The sequence below is a fragment of the Gymnogyps californianus genome, chromosome 2 (assembly GCF_018139145.2).
Source record: "Gymnogyps californianus isolate 813 chromosome 2, ASM1813914v2, whole genome shotgun sequence".
In the NCBI taxonomy this organism is placed as follows: domain Eukaryota; kingdom Metazoa; phylum Chordata; class Aves; order Accipitriformes; family Cathartidae; genus Gymnogyps; species Gymnogyps californianus.
The window spans coordinates 161697628-161713247 of NC_059472.1; the positions used below are offsets into that span (position 1 = coordinate 161697628).

At 43.7% G+C, this 15620-nt stretch overlaps 1 protein-coding gene across 3 annotated transcripts in view; it reads right to left on the reverse strand.

The window, feature by feature from the left end:
• The window catches only part of SCN5A (sodium voltage-gated channel alpha subunit 5), a 175662-nt gene that overhangs the window by 66470 nt on the left and 93572 nt on the right, over positions 1-15620 (reverse strand). For all 3 annotated transcript variants that reach the window (XM_050891806.1, XM_050891805.1, XM_050891807.1), the window contains exon 16: positions 3364-3834. In XM_050891806.1, the coding sequence (XP_050747763.1) occupies positions 3364-3834 (471 nt within the window). The remainder of the gene's footprint in view (positions 1-3363; positions 3835-15620) is intronic.

Sequence of the window (15620 nt, forward strand, 5' to 3'; positions counted from 1 at the left end):
ACATAAATATACGGCCTTTTTATGCATCTCCTTTCACTTCCTCTTCCATGCTACTTCATCAAAATCTACATGCATGAGGAGGAAGGCAGGTTCTGGCAATGTTGCCAAAGGGCTGCTAAATTCCAGGTCAGCCAACAACTTTAAAGGGAAGCAGGGAACATTGTCTTATCTTGAGAAGTAAATATACATACGCATTCTCTTTGTACATACTAAAATATTTAAATATGTAAAAATATGGCTTATAATTAGGGGAAAGTTAGAATAGATTTGAATGTTTAGCGTACCCTTGGTAGTTCTTGTTTTGTTTCTGTATGATGCCCTCCACACAACAAGATACTTCACTGTAATTGTGCCCTTTCAGTGCAATCACGTAAATTTTGCTCTTGTTCACATTGTTCTTCCTTTGCAAGCTCTGCCGTGGTTGTCATGGCCATCCTGGAGGGACGGAGGTAAGGACCCCCATGGAGCTGGGGCTCGCAGGATTAAAGCTTCTGGGAGTGAGTGGGGAAGTTTATTCCCCAGAGTCCCACAGGGCTGCCCTTGATACAAAGGTTAGCACGCTGCAATGCCCACAACTCTATATCCAGGGAATTGGGATTTCATACTGACCTCCAGGTGCAATAATTTCTTCTGCAGTAACCTACGTGTTGATCAAGAGAGTTTTTTTTGTGGGTCCAGAGGTCATACATCTTTGGAATGGGCACCATTAAAAATGACAGATCTTTGAATTGTTTGGTATGTGCTTTCTCATGGCTCTGCTCCTTATAGAGACATTTACAGCTGTGCAAATTTATTAGGGTTTTGCAGGAAAGCAAATGCAAAGCTCATCACACAATTTTCATTTCTGCTGTTGAGCTTCTTCCTATTTTTGTTTATTTATTATGCCAATGTATTTTGAGCCTTTGAGTTGGAACCCCCTTGCATGCACACATTTTCCTCTCTAGAAATTTGGTAAAATTGTTTGCTGGATATATGAACTCGCTTCTTGTTTGGACCTTTTCAGCAGTAGACCCCTCAGGCCTGCAGACAAAGGTTGAAAACCATTGATCAGGGCTACGCACAGGGAAAAAGCAGTGACCTGCAGCAGCTGTTTGTCAAAGCCTGGAAAACACTAGTGACAAAGCTAATTAATACATTTCTCAACTCCATGCCTTCTATTTAATGCACACGCTAGCAGTGAACTCTATTATTTCACTGCAATCCAAACATCTTGTGGTAATGTGACAACATTACTCTAATGTTTATTGAAAATTTCATGAAAAGATACAGTGTGAAAACAGTATTTTGGTTTGCTTCTCCTACTGGGTTTTGTTTCCTCCTATTTTGTTTCACTCTGAATCCTTGATGTTTATAATGTTTCAATAATAATTGATAATGTTTCAATATTATTGAAACAATTTTAAGAAGTTTTCTTAATATTTTCAAATCAACTTTTATTCATAATGATCCATTTCACTAAAATGCCTATTTTTCTACATCAGTTGTCTCCCTCATGACTCTAATAGATCTCACTAAAGTTCTAATTCCACATTTACTCGCTGTACAGCATAAAATGGACAGCTACTTGTTCTGTCTACTAATATACACACCAGCACCTACATGGACACGTTGTGCAGCTAAATAGAAATCCACATTTCTATACTTTTAAGGTACAGTAAGATGTAAAAATCCCAAACCCTCCACGCTCTATGCTGCAATTGTGTTTAGCTTGCAGTTGTGAACATTGCTATTTATCTTGAGGAAGGTGACGCAACATACACACGTGTGCATACACACACACACGCTGCCAGACCTCAGGAACGCTTACATGCAAAGTTTCAACAAACATTTGCTTTGCACTGTGAAGGAAAAATCTGAGAGTTTTTAAGATTGTGACCCTCTGTCAGATGTAGCAGAAAGGTGTGGATATCTTTAAAGGCCAAAAAGAAAAGAAAAAAAGCCAAAACCAAAACTCCAGAATTACATTTATACACTATTAAACGCATTTATACTAGCCAGTATTTGCAGTTTGGCTGATGCTAAGAAACCCATCTACTACATTCATATTTCACTTTTCAAGTGTGCTCTGCTACTCTGCTTGTAGGTTTAACTAATATAACACTGGGAATAGAGAAGGACTACAAGGAAAAAAATAGATATTATCCATGCCACCCAGACTGATCCACAGGTCATTTCAATAAAAGTATTCCCTAAAAAAGATACAAAAAAGTCCCTAAATGTGTTTACCAAAAATTTCAGACTTCTTTTTTTGTTACCTAGGCGTCTGTTGGACAGTGGGTCTTGATGATAAAGTTTTCTGACCCTCTGCCATTCAGCTCCCCAAGGGGGTGATGAATGTGTAAGTCTTGCTGGTGAGCAGATGCACTAACACTGAAAAGATTTCTGCAATGGAGCAGCAGAAATTAACGTTTAGCAGCTGATTCGTGCCCACCTCCTGACACAGAGTCCTTCCTCGGGGCTTTTTTAGGGCAGCCCTTCTCTAAGGACAGTTTTACTTCAAAACTTTCTTCCCCTCAACTGAGAGATCAGGGATCCCTCCTGACAGCTGGATCTGAAAGAGGAGCTTTGATCCAGTGCCTGCTGAACTCTGCGGGTCTCAGCCGGCGTCAGAGGATGCTGGATCAAGGCTGGAGGGTCTGTAAGACATTAACTAGATAAGGTGTGTGGAGCCAAGAGATAAAACTGGTAGGAAGGGGAGAGGAGGAGAAAGAGAGAAAGAAAAGCATTCCCGTGAAGATTTTTCTTCTCCGTTTTACACCAACTCTTCGAACCACCCAGAATTTTTCAGCCTTTACTACTGGGTGCTCTGGGGAAAATGAAAATCTGCCATGTCACAGCAAAGAACAGGCAAATAACTATTTTTCCTGTCTGAATACATACGATTACATGTCTTATCTCTTTCTCTGGTGCCTTGTCATATCAGCCTCTGCCTTGTTGCATTTTTAAGAGAACTACCTGGCCCTTGATTCTTGCTGCACAAATCAAACCAAGCCATTGCCCATTTTTGCATACTGAGAAAATCCCCTGTCGTAGTCAGAGGACCTAAGATTTGTTCTGTAACGTTCCCATGATTCAGCTGAAAGAAAAAAAAAAAACAGTCTCCTGTGTGAGAAAGGGTTTAATTGCTCTGGTTAGAAGAATTAATCTAGACAAGCACAAAGAATACAAAGAAAGGGAATGCCTCTTGTTGGAGACTGAATTTTGCTCTTCGATATGCACCTGTAACTTCTTCTGAAGTTAACAACATATCAAAGGCAGGATTAGGCCATAGGACATTTGCATCATGAGCCATGGATCCAGACCAAGGGTGGGAACAAAGGCCATCTTAATAAGCTGCAACTAGCAAACATTTTAGTTGCCTACCTGCTCCATTTCCGTAAAGGTGCTCTGCTCCTCGTCTTCCTCCTCGATATCCGACTCCCCCACAGCAATAGGAACGCAAATGGACAGGTCAGGATTGGTCATAAAATCATCATTGTCTGTAATTCCTAGGTGTTTCTCCCCATTTTTATTCATTCCGTCCTCAGCATGGTTCTCTTTGTGATTCTCCATGTCTTTGCCAAGCTCAGCGGTTGTGTGACTGTTCACACAATTGTTAAGGGCACCTGTATTCTGGGCAGCAAGCTTCATCATTGCCTTCTTTTCAGCCGTTGTCTTGGGATGCCGGAGAACACTGCAGCAAAAATCCCACGTTGTGTGTTTCACGTACTGAAGACCCCTGTTGATCCGAGCAAAAGCAAGCTGCAGGTTGTTCATCTCCCCATCCTCATCTGGTGCTGAGAGGTTGTCAGCGCTGAAAGAGCTTAGCAGCAAGGCAAGGAACAGGTTGAGCACCTGAAATGAAGTTAAAAGGAAATCAATATGACCCTTAAATGTGGAGAAAAATGTTTGGTCTTGGAAGCAGGAGGGTCTGAGTCTCATCTCATCTGTGCCACCATAACACCACCAGCATTAGTGGAACTACCTCTAATTACAGGTGGTTTCAGTAGGAAAAGGAGGTCTGCAGACATTTCTGAACACATTAGTTTCAGGTGCAGAAGTATAGCACGAACAATAACACACTTTGACATTCCCTCTCCCCCTCCAACACCCCAAAACATAGAAAATAAAACGTAAAGCTCAGAAACAGAATATGGGATAAAGTTTTCATTGGAAGTTACATAGTGTAGATATTCTCATAAGTGGTGGTATAATGAATTTCCTGTAATTGCCAGTATTCCATCTTGGACAAAATCACTAATTGCAACACTAATTGACATCCAGAAAGGTACTGCTTACATGTAGAAAAAGACTACAGGAAGAACATTTTCAGGACCTTTTTGGTTTTTACTCAGTGTGAACATTGTTATCTATATTTCATAGTATATAATATATAGGGACCTGGAAAAGCTCGAGAAGTGGGTCCATGTGAACCTCATGAGGTTCAACAAGGCCAAGTGCAAGGTCCTGCACATGGGCTGGGGCAACCTCTGGTATCAGTACAGGCTGGGGGATGAAGGGATTGAGAGCAGACATGCACAGAAAGACTTGGGGGTACTGGTGGATGAAAAGCTGTAGATGAGCTAACAATGTGTGCTTGCAGCCCAGAAAGCCAACCATATTCTGGGCTGCATCAAAATAAGTGTGGCCAGCAGGTCGAGGGAGGTGATTCTCCCCCTGTACTCCGCCCTGGTGAGACCCCACCTGGAGTACTGTGCCCAGCTCTGGTGTCCTCAGCACAGGAAAGACATGGATCTGTTGGAGCGGGTCCAGAGGAGGGCCACAAAAAAGATCAGAGGGATGGAACACCTCTCCTATAAGGAAAGGCTGAGACAGTTGGGCTTGTTCAGCCTGGAGAAGAGAAGGCTCCAGGGAGACCTTATAGCAGCCTTTCAATACTTGAAGGGGCCCTATAAGAAAGATGGAGGCAGACTTTTTAGTAGGGCCTGTTGTGATAGGACAAGGAGTAATGGTTTTAAACTGAAAGAGGGTAGATTTAGACTAGATATAAGGAAGAAATTTTTTACAATGAGGGTGCTGAAACACTGGAACAGGTTGCCCAGAGAGGTGGCAGATGCCCCATCCCTGGACACATTCAAGGTCAGGTTGGACGGGGCTCTGAGCAACTTGGTCTAGTTGAAGACGTCCCTGCTCACTGCAGGGGGGTTGGACTAGATGACCTTCAAAGGTCCCTTCCAACCCAAACCATTCTATGATTCTGTGATTCTATGGCAATGATATACATATGCATGGCACTTAAACCAAACAGTACATTTGGAAACATTTCTAAACATTTGTATGTATTTTCACAGATAATCTTTATTTGAATATATCCTCTGGGCCATGAAGAGAATCTATTGTGACTGTGAATAAACACCTAAGAGGTCATATAGTTTCAAAACCTTTTTCCTCCAGGCAAAAACAAGCCATCACAACCAGGATCAATGTGGCCAAATCTGAGCAGGGCTCACCCCCAAAGCTGGCTTAGTTCTGGAAAAGCTGCTCCTAGTCAGGAAAAAACTATCTGAAGATTTTCACAGGTGTATGAGAAGATCCAGACTGAACTGGAGACTGTAAGTTGGCTTCCTCTTGTTCCTGCAACTTCAGAACTGTCTACCTTTGCTCCTAGTGCACGGCAAGATTAGACACAACTACACATTTGGGTGACATATTTGATTATTTAAATCTCTTTTTACATTCTTTGCTGCCCGCCCCCCCCCCCCCATAAATACAATTATATTCAATAAATAAAATCAGCTTCTTCTAGAAGGCTATTCCCAGTAATACATCTTGCAGGCTGATCACCAGTTGCTGTGTGTGGGACATTACACCTGCTCATGGTCTGGGAAGGAATGAGTTGCAGCTTTTGTGCTGGATTGACAAGGGCAAGAAGCTCACACTGGAGGTAGATGCCTGGGATGACGGGAATGGGGCAAAGGTGACTCAAACCAATATCAGCTAAGATATATTTACACAAAATAAACTAGGACCAAACTGCCTGGTATCAGCTCCTCTGCTGCCTGTACAAGGTGGGTGGGTGCCAGCTCTGTGGCACTGCAAGGGAGAGATCAGTGCTGCAGCACTTCTGCCTTTTTAGCAATACAATGGACTTTGCGAATATATTTTCTCTGTGATCTCTTAATGCTACTAGAAATACTTGTAAGTCCCCTGGCTTCTGTCTTTTAGTATTTTAAATTGATAGTCTGCTAGACCAAAATAAACAGTATAAAAAGTACTTATATTTAACTGGGCCTTACCAAAGAGCCACAAGTTTTTGCTATCATCCCCCCACCCTGTTCCCTCTCATTTCAAATATTCGGAATATATGAGCTGGAATTTTGAAAACCTGGTCTTAATCACTCTGGTGACACTGCATTTGAAGTATCTTGTCAGTACTGTTTTGTAAAGTACTCTTTGCAATCACCGTGATTATAAATGAAAGCGGTTGGTAGCACAGCAGATGCCCATGTCCATTATGAACTACTGAATGAACTATTGCTGCACTGAGAACTACTCTGCTCTAAAGTACAGTGAGATTAAAGCTAATTGTTTCTTAGCTGGTCCGTCATACTGGAGTGTCACTGACAGCTTGTGTGGGTCTCCTCTTAATCATTGTGGCGGTCTGGTATGAATCAATCTTTCATTTCATATCCCACTCAGAAGTATCGCAAGTGATGTTGTCTGATAGGTAGTTGAAAACCAAAGTACTGGATATACTGCCAGGCAGATGGGAGCCCATCAGTGACGGATTCACTGGTGGAATCACTTTAGCCATTTTCAACCAAGTTTGATAGAAGGATGGGGTCTCAGAGATAACCACATTGCTGCAAGTGTCCTGAAAATAAGCACATGTATAGAGAAGAGACACTGCCCAGGTCACCAGTGCAGACAGAGCCTGGAACAAGCCACAGCATGTGTCTCCTTCCCAGTGGCAACCTAGGGACATGGGAAGGAGCTGAAGGAAGGGAGAGGATAAAGAAATCCAGAATAAATATCTTCTGGACTTTATAGCTTCAATTCAGTTACCTTAACAGAGGTGTCTACTGTTGTTTGAGGTTATCTGAGATATCTGCACCAGACCTACAGGAGATGTGTGTCCTCCTAAAGCTCCAGCTATCATCCAACCGGCACATGACAGGGTGTTGCAGCAGGCAACTGAATCACTCTTCAAGGATGGCAACTGCCTCCACACTCAGACACCAAAGCTTGAGGGTCTAATGGGGCATCTAAGCTCGATTTCAATCAAAAGAAATTCATCATGTAGACAACGGAGCCTGACCAAATACAGGTGACCATGTTAGGGCTGCATGCATCTGCCAATGTGTAGTCATCTAGAGCCAACTGGCCCTAGCATGCCCAAGTCATCCTGAGGCAACTGGCCAATAGGATGCACTATTATGGGAGATCTGTGTCCAGTTGGAGGCCAGGATGGATACTTTACAGCATCCCCAGTGTTGCTAGACAAAACTGAGTCAAGCCCTAGATCTCGGCAGACTGTAGTGGTAGCTCAGACATCTTTTCCGTAAATGAATATCTCCATATAGGCACCCAAATTTTGTTATCTGAAGCTGAATTTCATCCTATACTTCACTAATTCTTCTGTTCACAGAACAACTTGTTTGAAATGCCTTGTTTTAATTTTCCATATTTATTTCAGATGTCAAACTACAGTTACGTAAGTTTAGCCAGATACCCCTGCAGGTGTATATAATAGGTGGTAACATTCTTAGTGTTGTTATTTACCATGGATTATTAAGGCAATGTTGTTTGCTTCCCAGAAATGCAGCTGACATTTTGCACAAAGAGCTATTTGCACTTCATGCTTTTAGCCAAAAATAAATCTCAAATATCATTCCCCCCTTCCTTTATGAGCAGGTAACCTCAGAGTTGTATTGCTGGGCATTCAAATAGAGTGAACTGCTGTATAAGCACTTTATGTTTACTTATTCCCCCCATTTCACTGTACACTGCATTTTCCAGAAAAATATATGCTCAACCCATGACACACCACATCTCCTGTAAAAGGTTACTAATAATATCCAGTCCTCCTGGTTGCTAACGCAATGCTTTCAGTTTAAGTAAAAGCAAACTAAAGACTAATTTAGTTTTCAAAAGCAATGGCAGATTTGTACGTCCATATGGATCCCCTTAAAAAGAAATCTGCTTTCCAGTCACACTGAGCAGCCAGACTGTGAAAGCAGGTCGCTTTTTTGGTCTTTGAGGTTAGGAATTAAACAACAGATACACTCAAAGAAACCCCAACTCCTTTAGCATAATGATGTGAAGCATTTACCCTAATGACAATACAGCATGCTTTCATAGGCTTTCTCACTTTTAATGCCTTGCCAAAGCTAGTGACTCTGGTTATGTCATCATAAGGCACAAACGATCGGATTCATCCAGCTTAATGTCAGGTGCCTCCCTGAGGTGCTTAAGCTGGAGGAGTTTTCCTAGGATGTCTGTAGACGATGGAGACAGTCTGGCATCCCAGGAGATGCTGAAGAGCTGAACTATCTCTGGCGGTGCCTATTGAAGCCTAAGCTGGCTTGGGTTCAGTATCTCACAGCTAGATTAAAGTTAGGGCACTTACCAGTGCAGGCCAAATAACTAACATAGAATCATAGTATCATAGAGTATCTCAAGTTGGAAGGGACCCATAAGGATCATCGAGTCCAACTCCCTGATCCTCACAGGACTACCTAAAACTAAATCATATGACTAAGAACATCATCCATGACTTGTGAAACCCAGCCAGGTGTCCAGAAAGTCCTTCTTGGTGTTAGTCTGCTACTCCATGCTCCAGGCCAGTGGTGGCCCACCTTTATAACCAGGCAAGCTTCACCAGGTGAGAGGAGAGCTCAGGATGTTTCAGCCCCATCCTGAGCAGAGCTGCAGCACACAGGTAGCAAGCCTGGCATTGTGCAAAGTGCTGCACCAATTCTGTGGCCACAGCAAGTGAAGAGCACAAAGGCATGAAGCCATGAAGCTAATTCCTGGCTCTGCAGCCATGGGGAGAAAGCAGGCTGCTGGAAGGACCTCTCCTCCCCCAGGAGCCCTAGGCAGAGGCTGCTGGTGGAGGCTGGGAGCCACATAGGCTGCCATGGTGGGCTGCAGTCTGAATGCCTCAGCTCCATGTCCTCCTTTTGTTTTCTCCAACACAGGACAAAACCAGACAGTTTCATTTCAGATGACACCTTCTCATCAAACCCTTTTCGAAAATATGTCTGCAAACTCTGTCGCTGAAGTTAAAATACTTTTGGAGCAAAAGAGTGTGACTACTCCCCCATTTCCCTTCCATTCTTGTATTTACCTTGATTTGGCAAAAATGGAGGGATATAAATCTTCATGTATTTAACCTTCCGCCTGTCATTCAGTCAAACAGTGTGCAGCCCTGCAATCCTCCTGCGCTCCTGTGAATTGATTCAGCAATGCATTCACTGCCCTGCACTCTCACTGGTGTCACCCAGACGGAGGGCATTTGGCACCTTGCTCAGCACTGTGCTGAATATGGGCTGAAAACCCACTGGAAAGTCTAAGGCCGTTTCTTAGCAGATTGAAAAGAATGTTGTATTTCATTTAGCTAGGAGCAGGAATGATGTTGCACCTGCACAAGTTCAACAGCAGGGTTAAGCCGTCTCCAAAGTGAGGTCCTCAGCTACTTGTTTGATTGCAGAGGATCTCATATGAGCTCACCCACATGGCTTCTCCTGTAGTGGGATCTGTCTTGACCACACACACACTGCCAACAAAACAAGTGAGTTTGATTTTCAAACCCCTGATCCTTTCCTGTGCATGAAGTTCAAATGAACTTTCACACTGAGCAGCAACTAAGGCCAGACATTGTCATCTGCCCAGACCACACAGGACAAATCCTAGTAGGCTGGAATCAAAGATGGGATCACCCTTGCAAGGGGGAGGTTCATAGAGCAGAGCAGTTCAGGAGCTGCTCTCATGAGCACTTGCTTGCTTGTAAACCCACAGGATCCTTCAAACAACTGCAGATGTGTACCATTCTCTCATCTGCAGGAGGTGGAGGATAGGAAGGACAGCTGAGGGCAGCTACAAGGGACCAACATCACCTGAGGGTGCTTCCCTGTAGAAGAGGAATCTCCTAGGAGCCAGCCAAACAGGTTTTTCTATAACAACAGGGTCCAGAGCAGAAAACATGCCCCATCAGTGAATTCTGTCATGCAAAAAAGAAAGCAGTTAAAACAAATGGTATCCCTGTGGCAGCACATTGTCACTGCTGTCACTCAGCTGCACAGAAAAGCCCAGACAGCACAGCATGGTGAGGTACCCCAGGTACCTCCTGCGAGGGTCATCAACTACTCATCTAATACTTTTTTTGTGGATAGAAGAGGACCCATACACCTCAACCTATTCAAACCCACTTCTCCGCCAGTGCCTGTTAGATACAGACCAGCAAGAAGCTCCTCAGGCACTCTCTGATCAGTGGAAGAAACTGATTTTCTTCCTTCCTGTTTGTTTTCCGATGGCAATGGACATCTGCACTGTTCTTTGGCTAGCACACATGGGAAAGATGCAGTTTTCTCTTTGGAGACCTTGATGACTTCTAGCAAGCCTTATACAATATGTACCAATTATTTTATTTTGTTTACTGTAGCAAAATCCATGAAGCTGCAAAGAAAAACTGCTCATAAAGGGGCTTTCACTGCATCAAAGAAGTGTGAGATCTGAGTTTAAGACAGAGACCTGCAGTAATAGGTCATCTAGTCCATCTCTCTGCTACTGGAGGATTATTTCTTTCCTTAGAAGTGTATTTTCCAATCCTTTGTACATTTTCATTCCACGGCAAAGTTTACCAAGAGAGAGTACTCCTGCAAAAAGCAATTTACATGATCAGTTATTTTCTATATTCCCTTTTCTATTATTTCAGCTATTTGTGCTGGGATAAGAGGCTTATATCCTCCCAGCCCCGTTTCTCTTTATCCTGTAGTCAATGTCATAATCCCATTCTTGTGATATCTTAGTTTCTCGCTGTCAAAATGATCATAGTACCACAAGTATGGCATGAGGTCCTTGTGGCCAGGGGCAGGTGGGAGAGAACACAGGTTGGAGCAGGGTTGATCTCCTTCGTGTTTCTTGCCCGAGATCAGCTAGGAAAACACATGGAAATGGGGATATGGATTTCCTGCCTTGCAGCCATACAACTTCCCAAGTGGACTGTGTTTGATCCTACAAGTCAGGCTAGCAGTTGTAGATGAGAGGTTTGTGGGGCACTACAGTACCAGTTTGTTGCAAGAGGAATTTTTCTTATCTACTCCATGTTAATCTGTTTGGTGAAATAACTGGTTTGTCTGTTTAAATATAAGAAAATGAAATTTAATAAAAACAATGCACCAATTTCAGCCTAGTTCCCATGTAAACTTCCTAAATTACTTTATGATTGTAATGAGAGCGGATGTTCTCCACAGGAAAGAAAAAATGGAAGTAATATACACATATACAAATACAAAAGTGGCTATAACTTCAGTGATTTCATGTGAATGATTTCCATTTTCCCTAAGAAAGAAGAGAACAAGGCCTGATTTTTCCCCTAGCTTCACAGCTACCACGTGCATTTCCCCTGCCTGTGCAGAACAGCGCTCGCAGACAGCGTGCTTGAGAAGCACAGCCTTGGGGCACGGCTGGCACTCACACTCCCTTTAGGGGAGTCGAAGGCATCTAGGGTTCTCTTTATAGACAGGCTAGATCCAATCCATATGGTCAGAGGAGCTTGAGCCCGGTGTGTCCCATCCTAAAACTGATGGCTGCACAGGTGAGATGAAATGAAGGCGTAAAAGTGCCTTTTCTCTCTGTTGACTGTGAAGAATAGGTAGGGTGGCTGATACAGCAGTAGCTATCTGCACCGTAGACTCTAGAAAAGGGGTGAGATGAATGTCCTGCCCCCATCCCATTAAATGTGTTTGTGGTATTTACCATAAGGCTACGAGTTTTGCTGACTGTTCTCCACTTTGGGTATTGACATTGTGTTTCCCTGCAGTTTAAGTGGTCTCTTGTGAAGCCGGCTGTCTTTAAGCAGTACAAGGCAGAGAAGTGACACTGGATGGCAGTTGTGCTCACCCATGTTTGATGGTGTGCGCATTATGTGGGGGGAACGGTCACCCTATTTCTCGCTTCAGAGTTTAAAGGAGTATGTGTAATTAGTGGGGCAGATTCCTCGATGCTGTTCTCACCACTTTACATAGGAGTAAATCTCCTTGAGTAACGGAAGGATAGATTAAGCCCATTAATTACACTTCACAGCACCTTTGTGTCACATAAGAATTTTTTGAGGTCATTTTAAGCTGCCGTTCATCCTTCCCTGCTTTCATTGGAGCTACAAAGCTGCACTAGCATCGGGGTATGTCAGACCTGGCATGGGTATATCTTATTGAGAGGGGGAGGCAGGCAAAGGGCACCACGTCAACATTGGTCTTGCTGCCAGTCTGACACACTGGACCACGTGATGAAAATGCCTCTTCAGAGAGGGAGGCTGAACTGGGAGGGGGAGGTTGGCGTTTCCCCAGCTCCCATCTTGCAACGACCAGCCACTAGCCTCTGCCTCTCCTCACCCCCAGCCTCTGCAGTACCCCGAAAGCAGGCAGAGCGAGGGGCCTACGTCTTTGTCACTCTGAAACACAGATCTGAGACAACCCATGACACTTCTTACCACAACCTGGTGGATCTCTCACGTTGCCAAGTCTTTTTCATTTGTTATCCACCTACATGGGTATAAACATCCGCACAAACTGGACCACTCCAAGTGCTGGTCAAGAACTACTGAATTGAATTTAGATTTTTTTTTAGCTGATAACTTTCAGTGTTTTTTGAAAGTAAGTCCCTTAGAAGTATCAGAAGACGAGTCTCTGGAAACCAAGTGCTTCCTGATCTGAAAATCTTAGTCCTATATGTGAGAGGAGGGTGGGATGGTGAGTGGAGGCAGGTAAATTCTTTCCCCTACTAAATCCACAGCATAAAAACAAACATGTCCCACAGGTTTTTCATCAGATATCAAAACAAAACTAATTCACCAGCATAGCAAGAGCTCCATCAGAGCTGCTGTGGACTTCTCAAACCACTGTCTAGACAGACAAAATGTGCTATCAGACAAGTCCAGTTGCAAACCTCTCCGAGCAAGACAGCTGTGTTTGTGATGTTAAAGGCTCAACATACCCGAAAAGCATCAGGGAAACTATGGAAAGTTTATTGATTACAAACCAAGAGACAATTACCTTTTTGCTAAGTCAACAAAAGTGTTTAGCTGTCATGGTGACGAGGATATCAAGAAAATTAGAGAGCAAGACAGACTGCACAGGCTTGGACTGACTGTACACACTTGAGAGTCTTTGCTATTGCTGCTCCCCGCAAGGAATGATGATAGGTGAGAAACACCCGTATCATCCCTGGAATATTTTCACTACTTGTACGCAAACACCACCTCATCAGCTATTCTACCAATTATTGTACAATGACTAGACACAAGAAAAGAAAAACTAATTTTGGAAGTTTAAGCTCTGTGGTTTTTACCTGGAGACCACACCAGCCCTAACCCTGCATGGCTGGGCTCACATGGAGGACGCTGCCCAGTCAAGGCAGAGTGGGATCACTGGAGTCATCCCTTTAAAATTCAGATCCCACACCTCCCCTGAGAGTAGGACACCCAGCCGTGACCAAAGATTGCACTAAGTTTTGCACTCAGTCATCTACAGGGCATCATGTCCCCTGGGCAGTCAGGACTGGAGATCAAGAGAAAGAGGTAATTCCCATTCACTCATGGCAGACAACATCTGGGGAATGGTAAGCCACAGAGAACCAAAAGGATAAAAAAACTCTGGAAACAGAACAACAAAGAAAACCAGTGATAATAGCCACAATAAGTAATGACTTCCCTGCAGCCAATATATTACACCAAAGCAAAATCAATACGAGGGTAGGCCCAGAGACTAGAAAATTAAACCAGAGTCAAGAAATAATTAATATTAGCTTTGCTTTTTTTTTTTTTTTTTTTTTAACAGGGAGGGGAACACTATTTCCTTTAAAATGTTACTTTCTAAGTCATTTCCCAGGTTTGATATTATAATTTGGGTTCCATCACAGAATCACACTTTCCTATTAAGTGAAATGTGAAAAAGATACCTATTTAGTGAATTTGGCAGGTGTAATGAGGGTCTGATTTTTTGCATTTTGCAAGTGCAGATTCCTGGGAGGGCAGAACAGAGTGACAGAGCTGTCTGCCAGCCAGGAGGGCTTTTTTCAGGAAAGCCACAAAATAGATTTCTACTAGTAATTTTGCACAGTACGAAATCTCCTGCCTTCACAGCATATGGCTGGGCTTGCAGCTTTCACGTATCTCTGCTGGAGAAGACCGATGACTCAAAAGCGGGACAAAACCCTATCTTTCATTAAAGAAACAGGGCAGGAGGGTTTACCAGCAGTGGTGCCAGTTACATGTCCAAAATGAGAGCCACCCTGTATTTGCAAGGCAGGAGGTGCAGACACACACGCCTCGCTGCCGTCCTAAAAAGTGACCCATTTCCTCTGCCATCATCTGCTCCTGGCTCCCATGGTGCCCTCAGTCAGCAGCCCGTCCCCTTTGGTCTCTGGCTTAGCTGTGGCTACTTCTGCAGGTTTCTTAGTGCTTCCTAAAGCCCCAGGGAGATATCCTTGCTCTTTTGCAAGGAAGGGAAGGAGGTGGATGTCCTTTCTTCCCGCAGTGTATGTCTACAGGATAAAGCTGGCTCTGAGCTGTGTTTTGCAGAGAAGCATTACTAAAAAACATATGAAAAGCACTTTGTGGAGGACTGGCTACCAGCATCCTTCAAATCAAGTCTGTGCTCAACTGCATGATCAAAGCAAACTCTTCTTTCCAGGCCTGATGACCTCAGCTTTGACTACCTTCTTATATCAGGAAATACAAATGTATTTTGCTGATGTGGAAATCTGAAAACTATTTTATTTAGTAATTGTATTCTGTGTGCCTGGCTGAAATCCCAGTAACTGGGGTTGCTCAACATCTTCTTTAAATTGGGCAAGCAAAGGAGAAAGTCGGTGGTGTAAGTTGTCCATAAAAGCATTTTTATGAGTTTATGCTCACTACCAGTCTGCTAGAGAGAAGAAAAGAACCGAGAGCTAGGCAGCTAGTCTGTTCTATGATGTAAAAATTGCATCTGCAGTAGTAAACAAAGACAAGTCAAGGCCTGTTCTCCATCCCTGAGGGTAAGCAGCTGACCTCCCTTGCCCGCTTTTCCCCCAGGCGGGATTGCTTCGTGGCTGCTGTCCCCAGCCAGGGCTGTCCCCTAAATGCCCAGGCACCAGCTGGGACAGGGTGGCCAGGGAATGTGCTAACCAAGACAGAGGAGGGACACTCATAATATTTGAGTTCATGCCCTAGCCAGTTTATAGGTGCAGCCACCTGCCTGTGTCTTCAAGCAGAGAGACTTCAGTAGGCGTTTTGCCCTTGCTGAGCCTCCCAGAAATGGGATGGCATGACATCTAAATGTGGGAGACAAGAGAATTGCTGGAGAGGAGAAGGGACATGGAAGTCCTCCTGGAAGAAACACCCATACAAAGGAGTTTGTAGCACAATGAGCATGAGAGTGCTCTTAGTTGTGCGGTTGCAACAAATGAGTATACATGAG